The 13,137-nt window shown below is 60.0% G+C and overlaps 2 protein-coding genes across 2 annotated transcripts; one reads left to right on the top strand and one right to left on the bottom strand.

The window, feature by feature from the left end:
* Window positions 1-1,299: 1,299 nt before the first annotated feature.
* On the bottom strand, window positions 1,300-8,621 carry P3H1 (prolyl 3-hydroxylase 1). The gene is made up of 15 exons (XM_027901868.1): window positions 8,136-8,621; window positions 7,622-7,774; window positions 7,283-7,472; window positions 6,708-6,839; window positions 5,033-5,172; window positions 4,261-4,350; window positions 4,097-4,149; window positions 3,611-3,732; window positions 3,330-3,457; window positions 3,160-3,255; window positions 2,891-3,041; window positions 2,291-2,408; window positions 2,014-2,089; window positions 1,714-1,854; window positions 1,300-1,625 (listed from the first exon to the last, which is right to left on the bottom strand). The coding sequence occupies exons 1-15, from the start codon at window positions 8,619-8,621 to the stop codon at window positions 1,506-1,508; spliced, it is 2,196 nt and encodes a 731-aa protein (XP_027757669.1). The 3' UTR covers window positions 1,300-1,505.
* A 229-nt stretch (window positions 8,622-8,850) lies between these two features.
* CUNH1orf50 (chromosome unknown C1orf50 homolog) lies at window positions 8,851-12,308 on the top strand. The gene is made up of 4 exons (XM_027901870.1): window positions 8,851-8,999; window positions 9,848-9,934; window positions 10,717-10,848; window positions 11,484-12,308. The coding sequence occupies exons 1-4, from the start codon at window positions 8,859-8,861 to the stop codon at window positions 11,673-11,675; spliced, it is 552 nt and encodes a 183-aa protein (XP_027757671.1). The 5' UTR covers window positions 8,851-8,858; the 3' UTR covers window positions 11,676-12,308.
* Window positions 12,309-13,137: the final 829 nt, after the last annotated feature.

Below are 13,137 nucleotides of genomic sequence, written 5' to 3'. Positions count from 1 at the left end.
GGGCCAAAGCAGGTGGTGATGTGGGGCCTGGGGGGAAAATTGGGTACTGGGGGCAGAGAGAGGTGGAATTATGGGCCTGAGAGGGAGCATTGGGTCCCCAGGGAAGAGCACTGGGTTCCCTGGTGGGAGAGATTTGGGGTCTGAGGGGGGAGAGATTTGAATCTGAGGAGAGTGATTTGGGGCTGGAGGTGGGGATTCGAGTCCTGGAGGGAAGAGTTTGGCCTTGGGGTAAAGCTTTGGGGCATGGGGAGTATTTCTGTCCTACAGGAGAGATTTAGGTCTTGAGGGAGATGGGGACTCCTCAAGCGACAGTGCAGGGATATGGGAAAATGAGGGTGCCCAATGGGAAGAGGGGAAGGGGGTGTGGAGGAGGTGACCCTCTGCACCCCTGCCGTGGGCTGGGAGCCCCCCTCCAGCCACAGAGGCCCTGGGGGTGGCTCCAGGAATTCGAGAGGGAGCAGGGAAGGGGCTCATTCAGCGAGGGAATTCGGGCACACCACGCCACCCACCTCTGCACCAACAAAAGATGCCGTTGTCGGCGGTGTCCCCCCTGCAGGAGGGGGACACGGGGTGTAGGGGGGGGACACGTGCCACCACCCCGGTGACACCAAGCCCGTGGCAGCCCCAGGACCTGGCAATGGTTAACCGCCCTGGCCTCATCAGCAGTCTGCTCACGCGCCCAGGTGGGCAGGGTCGGCCCCGGGGACGGTGGGCACCCTCCAGTGGGACCATCCTGCAGGAACCCTGCCCCACACCCCCCTCGCCCACCCTGATGCTGAAGGGGTCCTGCCCTCTGCCCTCCCCCAGTGGGCTGGGGGTGCTGGGTACTGGTGCGGCGGGGCAGGATCTCTCTGCCCACATTCCCGGGATGGTTATGGTAATGGCCAGGAACAATTCGACGCCCTGTCCGGGGGTGCCAGAGGGCTCAATGTCCTTCTTGTTCAAGGACAGTTCCCTCCCTCGCCGGAATGGTGGGTCCCTTCCCACGCTGCAGGAGGAGGGTCCAGGGGATGCACTGCGCCCCAGGGGCACCTTGTCCCCCCACAGAACACCTCTGTGGGGGTGCAGGGCTGCAACACCCTTCAGGAAATGTTTGCCAGGAGGCAAGGCTGCACCTCAACACTGATGGCAGCCAAAGGGGGATGGGGGGCACCAGCCTCCAGCCAGCAACAGCTTAGAAAAAAAAATATCTTTATTCACCCATTTTCTGCAGAAAAAGGCACTTAAATAGCCGCAGGTTCAGGAAAAGGCACACAAATGCACCTGTGGCACTGGGGCCTCAGCCCTAACACAGCACCCCTCTGAGTCTCTATCACATCCCAGCTCAGCTCCACGGGGGGATGCTGGATGATGCAGGGGCAGGGCAGGGCATTCCCCAGTGCCCCACCCCACACGGGTTAGGGGCAGAGGGGGGTCCCACATGTCACCCCGGTGACTGAGCAGCCCAAAGCTGCAATGCTGGTGTCACTGGTCCCGGCAGGGACATCCTGGGCCCTTGTGGGACATCACAGCTCGTCCTTCCCCACCACAACGGCAGCGGGTGGCTCCTGCTCGGGTTCTGGCTCCAAATCCCCCTCTTCCGTGCCGAAAAGCATCTTCACCAGGTCATCTGCCTGCACACGCTCCTGTGGGCAGACCCACGGGGGGGAGGGGGGTAAGCACGGCCAGTGTCCCACTGAAACCCCCACCCCATGCTGCTGGGAGGGCGCTCACCCGCTCGCTGTGCCGGGGGTCCAGGGTGAACCAGAGGGCGATGGCGCAGCGCTGGCCCTTGGTCACGGCCTTCACCCCGTGGGGGTTCTCCGAGCCCGAGGAGAAGCCCACGGCACGGCCACACTGCGGCTGGACCTCCGCCTGCCAAGGCGGGGGAGACCCCAGTCAGGAGCGAGTCAGTCCCCCCTCAACCCCAGCTCATCCTCTGCAGTGGCCCAGGGGACGCTCCCAGGGGACAGGGCCAGCAGGAAGGAGCTGGGTTTGGGGCTGCACGTGGATCCTGGGAGCTGAGCTACTCACGGTCTGCGTCTTGGCATCCAGCTCGGTGAAGTAGAAAGCTCCTCCTTCGAAGTCTCCGTTGAGATAAAGGATGGCACTGAAAAAAAAGGGAGCAGGGGCCGAGTGGAGGTAACTAATAACCCTGACCACAGCTCCAGCAGCGAGTCCAGAGCTCCCCCAACACCCACAGCAAGAGCCTGAGGCAGGAGAGCCCAGGTTTGGTGCCCTCCCAGCTGGCTCCTCCCAGCTCAGGTACCACCAAGCCGTGGTACCTTCAGCTGGCAGCCACCACCAGTACCTGTAATCCCGGAATGTGTAGGCTGGGGGTTCCTTCACGCACACCAGAGCTTCTGCATTGAGGATGCAGTTGTCCACGTGCACCTCGTGGCTGTTGTCACTCCGACCCTCTTGCTTCTCTAGGGTGGAACGAGACCTGGCACATCAGGACCCCTCTGTCTGTGCAAGAACAGGGTCCATCCCCAGGCATCCTGGGCTTGGAGGTGACAGGAAAGTCATGTGTAGCCTAAAGCACTTCCACTTGCTGGAGCGTGGACCACGCAAGGCCATTTGGGTGGCACAAGCCCCTCGTGGCTTGTCCCGTGGCATTCCCATGGCCCTCCAGGCACAGCCTCACCCAGCACCCATCCCAAATGCCTCTGAGTGCTGAAATCCTGTGTGGCATGAAGCCCTCCTGCCCCACTGGAGGCAACCAACAGAGCTGCTGCTCATCTTCCTTGAACTGGGCTTAAGGGACAAGCTCCCCACACCCTCCTGGGAAGAGGAGGAGGAAGTCCAGGAGCAGCAAGGAGGTCTCTGAGGAGAGATCCAAGACCAGACCAATTCCAGCTGCTGGAGGGGACCCGACAGGACCAGGCTCGCTCCCTGGGGCCGTGCTCACCGTCAATGGCCGTGCGGCACACGAGGTGGGAGTAGGAGAAGTGGAGCGGGACCTCCAGGCGGAAATAGGACTCCATCATGCGCCGCACCTTCTCCGTCACGTTGTAGTACAGGTGGGCGCTGCGCAGGGGCACCTTGCCCTCCTGGCCCAGCTGCAGGGGCACAGGCAGCACAGGGGGGCTCAGCCCCAGGCGGGGACGGGTGACCACCTGCCCCCAGACTCCTGCCCCGTGTCCCCACAGCCCGTTTCTCCCCCGCGCCCACCCCGACCTTGAGGGCCTTGAGGACGGTCACGCCGTAGAAGGTCTCGCTGGGAGTGTGAGGAGAGGTCTTCCCTCGATAGCCATCCCCGGCTGAGGCAGCTGCCTGCAAAGCCCAGTGGGTGTCAGTGGTCTGAGTTGCACCCCCTGCCCGCCCCCCACCCCGTCCCCACACTCAACGTTAGTCAGCCTCTGCAGCTCCCGACACTCCTCGGCAGAGAGGACTCCATCCACCACCACACGCTGGGAGCCGTTCAGGGCCTTGGAGTTCATGGTGACACTCGCTCCTTCGTACCCCAAGGGGCCACCTGGGGCACAAACGGGGTTGGGGGACGTGGGGATGCGCGCCACCAACCCTGGGGGAAGCTGCGGTGCTGCCGCCTGCTCCTGCTGCCACCCACACGTGGAGGGACGGGCAGCAAGGGGTCACAGGTTCCCATCCCACCTCCCCTGCTCTGCACCTTCTCGGATGAACTTGCTCATGTCGGCAGACTCCTTGGCCTTCTCCTCCACCAGCGTCTCGATCTCCTTCATGAGGTTGCCGATCTCCTCCGAGATGCGTGCCGCCGTCTCCCGCTCCGCCCTGGGCACGGGGCAGCCATCAGCCCCACCATCCCACTGTCCCCACCACGTCAGGAGCGAGAGGCGCCGACAAAAGGGCGGGACAAGTTGGCTCAGGGGCTGGTGACAAAGCCCAAGACTGGGGAGAGTCACTCCAATGCACCCCTCGCTCCCCTCGTGGTGCTTGGGGCGACCTACTCGTGCCCATCATCCCATGAGCTGATGGGGAGCAAAGTTCTGCCCTCCAGCAGCCCCTTCCACCCCCAGCATCAACACCTTCCCTGGCAGCAGCTCTGTGCCATGGCCTTCGGCCCAAACCCTGCAGAGGAAGAGGGGCATGTCCTGTTGGACCCCACCGGGTGGGCTCGGCTGGGGACAGCACTCACTTCTGTTTCTCTCGCAGCCTTTTTGGTATCACCTCTTCGGGTGTCCACGTGTCCTGCAGCCAGAAGAACAGCATCAGGAGCTGGGCAAGGACCTGGCCGGGAGGCAGACCCCCTCATCCCCATTCCACCTGGCCACCACGTCCCCCTGGTCTTGCACCACCCACCGGGTCCACGAAAGGGATGCCGAAGACATCGTAGCTGAAGAAGAGCAGCTCCTTCTCCATCAGGCTCCGCTGGTGGTACACCTGGATCTCCTGTGGCAAGGGGGCACAGGGAGGGGGTGAGGTACAGCACCAGGGCTCTGAAGAACACTGAGTATGGGCAGGAAGGTGCAGGTTTACACCATTCCCTTGCTCCAGACCTACAGCCCTGGTTTCCTGCTCCCTCTGGCAGCTGGGAAGGAAGTGGCTTTCCTCATCCTGCCTGAATTTCCCTGTCCTGCGTGGATGACTCCTGGGGAGAGGAGAGGACAGTCCAGCAGAGACACACACGTGTCTCTTCTGCAGGAAGCTCTTTAGGAGCAGAACCCCTTCCCTACTCCAGCTGGTGTGGGGTAGAGACCTCCATTCCTGCCTACCACATCCCAGGCAGGACCTGGTCACCCAGATCCAGCTATTTTGAAGCCAAATCCTCTCCTTTTTAAGCAATTTCACTTCAGTTGTGGAAGAATGCAGCAGAGGTACCCTCAGACCCTCCTAAAAAGTCTGTCCACCTGCCTCTCCCAGCCCTCTCCCTGAGGAGTGGGTCCCTGTGTGCCAATCATCCAGCTTCACTCGGCCAAAGGTATTTTCCCAGTGACGATTTTCAGCCTCTCTGCTATTTTCCAGCTTGTTGGACCCTAAATCCATCCTTTCCTGTACACTGGACCAGACAAGACCCCAAAACTTCTGCAAAGGTCCCCGAGGAGGAGAGAAGATGTCTCAGCTGAGGGCTCACCTCTCGGGGTTGGATGGGTCTGGCCAGGTTTTCCCCCAGGACAGTGGTGTAATAGGCCAGATTCTGGTTCATCACCTCGTCATGTGGGAAGAAGAGCAAGTAGGTTTTGGCACATTCAATGGCTTTTTCGTAATTCCCACCTGCAAAGAGAAAGTGGGGCTGTTTAACAGCATGTCCAAGGGCACTGGAGGCAGAGCAAACGCGGATGTGGAGGAGAGATGAGTGACAAAATCCTTGTCGTCCTGCAAAGGGTCTCACAAGTAGGGCAGATCCCCTGGAGCAAGGATAACTGCTGCCACAAAGGCAAAATCCAGAATCCAAGGTGCTCTCCTGCCTCCAGAAACCTGGGTCACAGCTTGGGCCCTTTTCTTGCTTGGAAAAATTCCTAAGGCCCATTTCCAGGCAGTCAGACCCAACCATCTCCTGGCTAACCTGCAATTTCCAGCCACTGAAGCACCCTGCCCCATTTCTGTCCATCCTCTGACACCCACCCTGCAGGCACTGACAGACATGGATGGAGTCCCCTCTCAGCTGTCTCTTCTCAAGGATTTCCATCTTCCTGGATGCCATATTTTTCCTCCCCTCCCTTCGGAGAAATTTGCACAGAAACAGTTTAGGTTTTTTTTCCATGGAGGCGAATTAAAAAAATGAAATAAAATCAAATCAGGTGTGTTTGCCAGGGTTGTAACTCCTCTGGAGGGGGAGCACACCGCTGTGGTTTGAAGCAAGAGGTAGACAGCAGGCAGAAGGGAAAAAAAATACTTCTCCAGGCTGTTATTTCACTTGGAAAGTAAAACTGCCAGGGAATACAGCGATATGGATGGTGACTGATCCAAATGTCCTGCAGAACATTTCAGGCAGAGGAGGAACATGCTTGTGTGAACCTCACAGAGTACAACAAGGTCTGGTGGAAGCTTCTCTGCCAGTATGAGTAAAGACAGGGGGATGGATGGGATTAGAGCACCTGTGGAGAAGGTGGATGAAAAATTGTACAGGATCTGGCCATGGTAGCCTAGAAACCCCTCAAGTCCTGGGCTGCCTCGTGGGCATCAGGTGAGGGGGGGGATTCTGCCCCTCTGCTCTTCTTGGATGAGACCCACCCCACAGTGCTGCCTCCAGCTCTGGGATCCCCAGCACAAGAAGGGTGTGGATGGACCCCTTTGAGTGGGTCCAGAGGAGGCCACAAGAATGGTCAGAGGACTGGAGTACGTCTAGGAAGAAAGGCTGAGAAAATTTAGGCTGTTGAACCGGGAGATGGGAAGGCTCCTGGGAGATCTTGTGGCCTTCCCATATCTCAAGGGGCTACAAGAAATGTGAGGTCAAGTTTTTACCAAGGCTTTTAGTGACAGGACAAGGAGCAAGGGTCTCAAACTGAAGGAGGGCAGGGTTAGGTTGGCCATAAGGAAGAAGTTTTTCATGATGAGGCTGGTGAGGCCCTGGCACAGGCTGCATAGAGAAGCTGTGGCTGTCCCATCCCTGGAAGTGTTCCAAGGCAGGTTGGATGGGGCATTGAGAGACCTCAGAGTGACCAACGCCAAGATTTTGCCGCATCTTGGGCTGGACTGACAAGACAATCTTTGAAGGTCCCTTCCCAACCCAACCACTCTGTGGACTGATGATTTCAGCCCATCCAGAGCAGGGTGCCCAGCCCTGACAACCCACAGAAGCTGCTTACTGTTGTAGTAGGCAAACTGCAGGTAGTTGAAGTGCGAGGGCAGGAAATCCTCCAGAGGCTTCTCGCGGCCAGGCTGTGAGGCCAGCTCTGTGACACAGCCCTGCTTGCAGCTTAGCACCTGCATGGAGTGATCTGGTGGAGAAAAAAAAACCACCCCATGTCACTGCTCGTGGTCACCCACAGGCTGGTGGGCAGGACCTTGAGGGGTTTCCAACCTCCTGCTGGCACTGGGGCTCTTTGCCAGGTTTTGGGGGTAAGTGATGGGTGAGGGGGATGTGTTGCTCTCTGGGGACAGAGCGGCCATTCCTGGCCTCCTATCCTGGTGACCCTCTGCTGGTCCCTCTCCCGTTTTTCCATATCCCTCTGGAATTTGGAGGATTCCTGAGCATCACACCAAGTGCTGAGTGCAGGCAAACACCTCCTGCCACTTACTAGCCACATTCCCCCAAGTGAAATCGAGCATGGGGGTTTTCCCTCTTCAAGGACCCACCATCCCCCAGGTCCTTTGGGAACCAACCACCCACTGAGAACTGTCCCCAGCTCTTGTGACAGGACACAGCAGGCAGAGTTCCCACCTGTGATGGCCTGGAAAAGGTCTGCATTGTACTCCAGGTAGTTGTAGCCCTCATAGTCGTAGGGTCCCTCACAGAGAGCGCGGCACTCGGCGTCTGCCACGAAATACTCCTCCAGGGCCTTCTCCAGGTGCAGGATGGCTGCAGCTGGCTGCTCCTCCGAGTAAAACCGGACCCCCAGCCGAAACTCGCTCTGCAGAGGGATGAGGGATGATGAGGGAGCTCAACATGGGGGTTCCATCCCTGTGATGGATCACCTGGGCTACCTGTCCCCATGGGGAGGGTCCTCGCAGCACCAGTTACCACACAGGGATTTTGGAAGGGGATGGGGGGGGGTCTCACCAGGTGGGGTTTGGCCTCCAGGTCGGTGAAGTCCTCTTCACGGACCCCCACCATGGCCTGGTAGTACTCCAGGTTCTGCCTCATCTCCTGGTGCCCAGGGTTGGCCACGAAGAAGGTGTGAGCGGCCGCTGCCGCCTGCGCCGGCCGGTTCATCTGGGTGGGACGAGTGGGGTGAGACAGCGGAGACCCCACGCGGGGAGGAGGGGACCCCCGGGATGTCCCGGAGCAACCCGGGGCGGGGGGCGGTGACGGGGGCGGCCCCGGCGAGCTCCGACGTGGCACTGAGGGGGGCAGGGCACGGCCATCCCGCCGGGGCACGCACCGAACTCATCCCCCGCGTCCCGGCACCGCCATCGTCCCCGGACGGTTCCCTCTATCCCATCCCTCCATCCCCCCCCAGCCCCGCCCGGCTCCGGCATCCTCCGCGCATCCCGCCCGTCCCGCATCCCGCCGCACCGGGAACTCCTTCCTCCCTCCCCTCACTCCCTCCCTCCCCTCCCTGCCGGTCCCGCACCTTGAAATAGGCGACCTGCAGGTAGTTGTAGGGGCTGCGCCGGTCGAACTCTCGCTCCAGCTCCTCGCTCAGGCGGTACCGGGAGGGCGCGGCGGGCCCGCAGCCCCGCAGGCAGGCTGCGCGGCGGAGCAGCCCCCGGAAGAACCGCAGGTCCCGGAGCACCGGGTCGGGCTGGGGGTCGGCGCCCTCCTCCTCGCCCTCCGCCGTGGCGTTGGCGCAGCGCAGGCGGCACCGCGCCAGGCGGGAGCGCAGGGCGGCCCGCGCCCGCAGCGCCCGCTCCATCTGCAGCACCACGGCCGGCCAGTCCCCCCGCGCGTACGCCTCGGCGCCGGCGGCAAACAGCGCGTCCGGCGGCTGGGCCGGCAGCGGCGGGTCGGCCGGAACAGGGAGCGGGAACGGCTCCGGCGGCGTGGCGGCCACCGCCAGCAGCGCCAGCGGCAGCGGCAGCAGCAGCGCCATGACCGGCGGCGGCAGCGGCAGCGCCATAACTGAGCCCCGACCCGGCCGCCGCACCGTGGGGACACAAGCCACGCCCCCCCCGCCGCGCCCCTCCGCGGCCATCACCCAATCAGCGACCTTAGCGCCCTGCCACGCCCCCGCCCCCTCCGCCGCGCCACGCCCCCTCCCCGCACGCCGCCCAATCAGCGGCCGCAGCGCCTCAGCCGCGGTCCCGCCCCCTCGGCGCGCGCGGTGACGGCGCGGCAGGAAGCGGGCGGGTCGGCGATGGCGGAGGGCGGCGCGGAGCCCGGGCATGGCGGCGCCGGCCCCGGGCTGGCCCTGGCGCTGGTGGAGGGCAGCGCCGGCCGCGCCGCCCGCGTCGGGGACCCCGGAGACCTGGTGGCCCTGGCGCGGCAGGTGCAGCAGGTGAGGGCCGGTCGGGGGCATGGCTCTGGGCCCGGTGTCCCCGCTGCCTCCCGGCCGTTCTCCGGGGCCTTCTCAGCCGGCCATAGCCTTGGTGCCTCCCAGCACTGTTCTCTGGTGACCCCGGCGGCCTCTTGATGCCTCCTACCATCTCCCACTGTCCAGTCCCAGTGCCCCGCAGTGCCTTCCCGAGTTCCCAGGCTATTGGTGTTTCCCGTTGCACCTCGCCGCTTCCCACTGTGCCCTGCTGCCCCCCGGTGACTCGCAGAGCATCACACCCAAGTCCCATCCCGGTATACCCTGCTGCCTCCCAGTGCGTCCCACTGACCACTTCACCCCACTATGTTCCAGCCGCTCCTCTCCCAGTCCATCCCAGCACCCCTGGTATGTCAAATTCCCACTTCAGTGGCTCGGAGTCCATCTCGGTGCCTCCTGAGTCCACCCCAGTTTTCCTGATATGTCCTACTGCCCCTTCCAGTGTCTCCCAGCACAGCCCAGTGCCCCCCCACCCCATCCCCCCGCATGTCCTGCTTTCCCTCCAGTGCCTCCTAGTACATCCTACCGCCTTCCAGTGATGTCCACTTTGTTCCCCAGAGCTTCCCGGCCCACCTAAATGCTTCCCTGTAAATCCTACTGCCTCTGCTGTGCATCCCGCTACCTCCCGGTCCAACCCAGTGTGTCCCTCCTGCTCCCTCCCACTGCCCCCCAGCCTGTCCTGGCAGCTCCCAGTGCCTCCCAGTGACACTCCAGTGCCCTGGGGGTGCTGTGACACCTCCAGCGTGGCCGTGTCTGGGGAGGGCTGCGGCTCCTCCCGTCCTGACCGGCCCTCCTCGCTCCTCCCTCTCTCCCAGGCCGATGACTTCGTGCGGGCGAACGCCTGCAGCAAACTGGCCGTGATCGCTGAGCAGATCCGGCACCTGCAGGAGCAGGCACGGAAGGTGAGCCAGGATGGGCAGGAGGCTCGTCGATGAGCGCCTGCCCTCGCTGCCGGGCGTTCGGGGGGAGCTGTGGCCCTGGGTGCGAGTCGGGAGGACAGAGAGATGAGTCTGGATTTAGGAAGGGGTGTGACATTTTCTTGAGTGTGCTGTGCTCCCAGGAGGACCCAGTGGGAATGACAGTGTGGCCCTGGTTGGATCTGAGCCCCGTGAGATCGATGAGCTTTCCCTGATGGTGGGCTTGGCTTTCCCGTTTGTCTCAGCTCCTTTGGTCCTGGCAGCACCCAGCAGGGCTCAGCTGTGCTCGTCAATACACCCTTCACCCTCGGGGGGTGAAATCTGGAGTCAGAGTGGGAAAGGATCTGCCAGTCAGTGCAACTGGCCTGCGACCATGCAGGCACTTACGTCATGTAATCGTTAACTGGTGGAGCTGGGGAGATGAATTCCCCTTTGTTCCCTGCCCCTTTCCTTGGGGACAGCAGCAGGAAGCCCCCAGGGTCCAGCAGCTGTGTGTGTGGGGTCAGGCACAGAGGTGAACCTGGGGAGAGGTGCAGAGATCCTTGGAGGTATCTCCACCTCCGGGGAGAGGTGCTCTGAGGTCCATCTGACAGGGAAGACATGGAGAAAACCTAATCTCTTTGGGAAGCATCTCCTTCCTGGGGGCAGGTGAAATCAGACATGCAGATCAAGGCCTTGTGAGCTGTGTGTCAAGTGATGTGTCTTGGGCTCTGGCAACAGCACACTGTCATGTCATTTCATTTCAAATGTAAGTTTGTGTTTTGCAGGTCTTGGATGAAGCTAACAGAGATGCTGATCTGAACCACGTGGCCTGCAACCTCGTGAAGAAGCCAGGAAACATTTACTACATGTACAGGCGGGAAAGCGGGCAGCGGTACTTCTCCATCCTGTCTCCTAAGGTGGGTGGTTACAGCCCCTGAGGGAGCACAGAGGGGGAAAAAAAGTCATGTTTATGGTGTCTGTGGATGTGTGGACCTCAGAAAAAAGCACCAGCCTGGTGGGGGCTTTGTTGGCTGCTGCTCAGTTGGCCTTTGCCAGTTAGTCTGCTGGGGCCAGAGCCTTCTTATGGAGTTCTCTGGCTCTTGGTGGAGGATGGCAAGCAGACCTTTGGTGCATGGACCTGAATTCTGCCTTTTGGTCTCTGCAGTTCTTCTCTGAGCCTTTCGTGGCCGGCGTGGCTACCTGACAGGTTGATGTCTTCAGGTGCTTCAGCCCAGAGACTGAGTTTGTCTGCAGCTTGGAAGGTGGTCTTGGAGGTCTCCTCCTTCCAGGCCACCCATTTTCTTACATGCAGGGTGAAGGCTTCAGGGCAAACCTCTGGGCAGGTCAGGGAGATCTTGTACCCTCAAGCCTCCCTGTGTCAGCAGTGCTGGGGCTCGACATGATCTTGGATTCAGGATAGCTGAGCCTGTTTTTAGGTTAAGAAATGGGATGGTCACGTAGCTGGGAGCGCATCAAAGGTTGGGGGCTGAGGGACAGCACAGCCCAGCTGAGGGAAACTGGGCACTGATGAAATCTCTCCTTTCTCCACCAGGAATGGGGAACCACTCCCCACGAATTTCTCGGTGCTTACAAGCTCCAGCACGACATGTCCTGGACTCCCTTTGAGGACATTGAGAGACGAGATGCAGAAATAGCCGCCCTGGAGAAGCTGCTGAGCCGGCAAGCAGCGCTGCCCCCCTGCACAGAGCCCAACTTCCAGGGCCTGACCAAGTCACAGGAGTGACCACACAGGACCCCCTGAGCAGAGTCCCTGCGTGAGGGAACACGGGGCCTGGGCGAGGAAAGAGACCAAGAAACAAAAATGCTGATTGCTCTGTGCTTTAAGGAGACTAATTATGTGTTCAGTCCTACTGGATTTTCTGGTAATTGAGTAATTTATTTTGCTGACCTGTGCCCGGCTGTAGTGAGAGGCAGGTGGTACCAGCTGGTGTGAGTTCCAGAGATGTGATAATGCTATAACATAACATGTCCTACCTGTCTCTGGCAGGTAATGATTTCAGGGCTGGATTTTGCCCATTGTTAAAATGCACGTTTAGGGAACTCTGTGGCCTGGGAAGAGGCGTCAAAGCCCCATGCAAAGGGTCTGTTGTGATGAGAATCTGCTGGTCTCTGTCCCAGCTGGTCTGAACCCCTGAGCTGGGAACATGGGTGACCTGGAGCTGGGAAGTGTCTGGGAAGTGTCCTTCACTGGGAAGAGCTCCATTCAGGCCTCAGGTGCTCTTCAAACAATGGGTGTTTCACAATCCTTGTACATTCCCCTCGGATTTGAGTGCATGAGCTGCCAGGTGGAGACAGGGCACTGGATGCCTCTGTGCCAGAGCGGTGGGGAAAGTAAAATAAATCAGTCTTGATCTCAGATGTCCCTTTGAGGCAGGCCCTGTGTTATTCCTGTGTGGCAAGTATCCCTTTGGCTTCATCAGGGAGACTTGGTGGCACGTGAAGCTGACAGGACACCTCCAGCCCCTTGTCCTTGTGCCCACACCTTGGGAGATGCTGGCAGTGACAATTGCCTATGGGAAGAGCTGTTCCCTGTGGGATCACATAGAAATGGGGAGGTTTGAGGCAGCTCCCTGGCAGCCCAGATGTGGGTTATTTTTTTTGTTCCAGGTTTTTTTTTCCCAGCTCTGCCCAGTGCAGGAGCTCACCCACATCCCAGCATGGCTGAGCCTTTGGTTGACAGGAACCTGCTCCTCAGAGCCAATTTTTCCCAGTGCCCTTCCTCACTTGAAGCACAAGGCCAGATTGACAGCAATTATTCTATTATTATTATTATTATTCCAAGGTATAATTAATTCCTTATCAAGTCACAAGTGTCTTAATTTGATGTGTTTTTTTTTTTTCCCCCGCTCGTCCTGTCGCCCTGGGTCTGATTTTACCACACGTTATTAAATCTTAACTTGGAAGGGAGAAAGTTAATTACTGCACTTTCTGTGGTGCTAATTACAGCAACACCAGATGTGTGTTGATTTAATGCTCCTCTGGGAAGTGGTGCTTCCTGCCCCAGTTTTATCTGTTTCCATCATTAGTATCTGTACCCTGTCACGTGCAAAGGGGTCGCGGTGGTTGTGGGACCTCCACAGCCTCGGGTGGGATTTCACCTCCAGCAGACACTCAACAACTTGCTGGTTGCTCTGCGGGTTCCTCTGGACGCTGGCAAGTCTTTCTCTTGGATTTGCCCCCCAAAA

Source organism: Empidonax traillii, unplaced genomic scaffold, assembly GCF_003031625.1.
Source record: "Empidonax traillii isolate 1590-97213 ecotype Southwest subspecies unplaced genomic scaffold, ASM303162v1 scaffold817:size391546, whole genome shotgun sequence".
NCBI lineage: Eukaryota > Metazoa > Chordata > Aves > Passeriformes > Tyrannidae > Empidonax > Empidonax traillii.
This window is presented reverse-complemented; position numbering and strand designations above follow the sequence as displayed.

Excerpts from the sequence above, each read along its gene's own strand:
- P3H1 (XM_027901868.1), bottom strand. The coding sequence starts at position 8,621 with ATGGCGCTGCCGCTGCCGCCGCCGGTCATGGCGCTGCTGCTGCCGCTG. Across the intron at positions 3,733-4,096 it reads AGGCTGCGAGAGAAACAGAA|GGCGGAGCGGGAGACGGCGG; the intron begins GTGAGTGCTGTC and ends CCCCGTGCCCAG. Across the intron at positions 2,409-2,890 it reads GTGCCGCACGGCCATTGACG|AGAAGCAAGAGGGTCGGAGT; the intron begins GTGAGCACGGCC and ends GTTCCACCCTAG.
- CUNH1orf50 (XM_027901870.1), top strand. The coding sequence starts at position 8,859 with ATGGCGGAGGGCGGCGCGGAGCCCGGGCATGGCGGCGCCGGCCCCGGG. Across the intron at positions 9,000-9,847 it reads TGGCGCGGCAGGTGCAGCAG|GCCGATGACTTCGTGCGGGC; the intron begins GTGAGGGCCGGT and ends CCTCTCTCCCAG. Across the intron at positions 10,849-11,483 it reads TCTCCATCCTGTCTCCTAAG|GAATGGGGAACCACTCCCCA; the intron begins GTGGGTGGTTAC and ends TTTCTCCACCAG.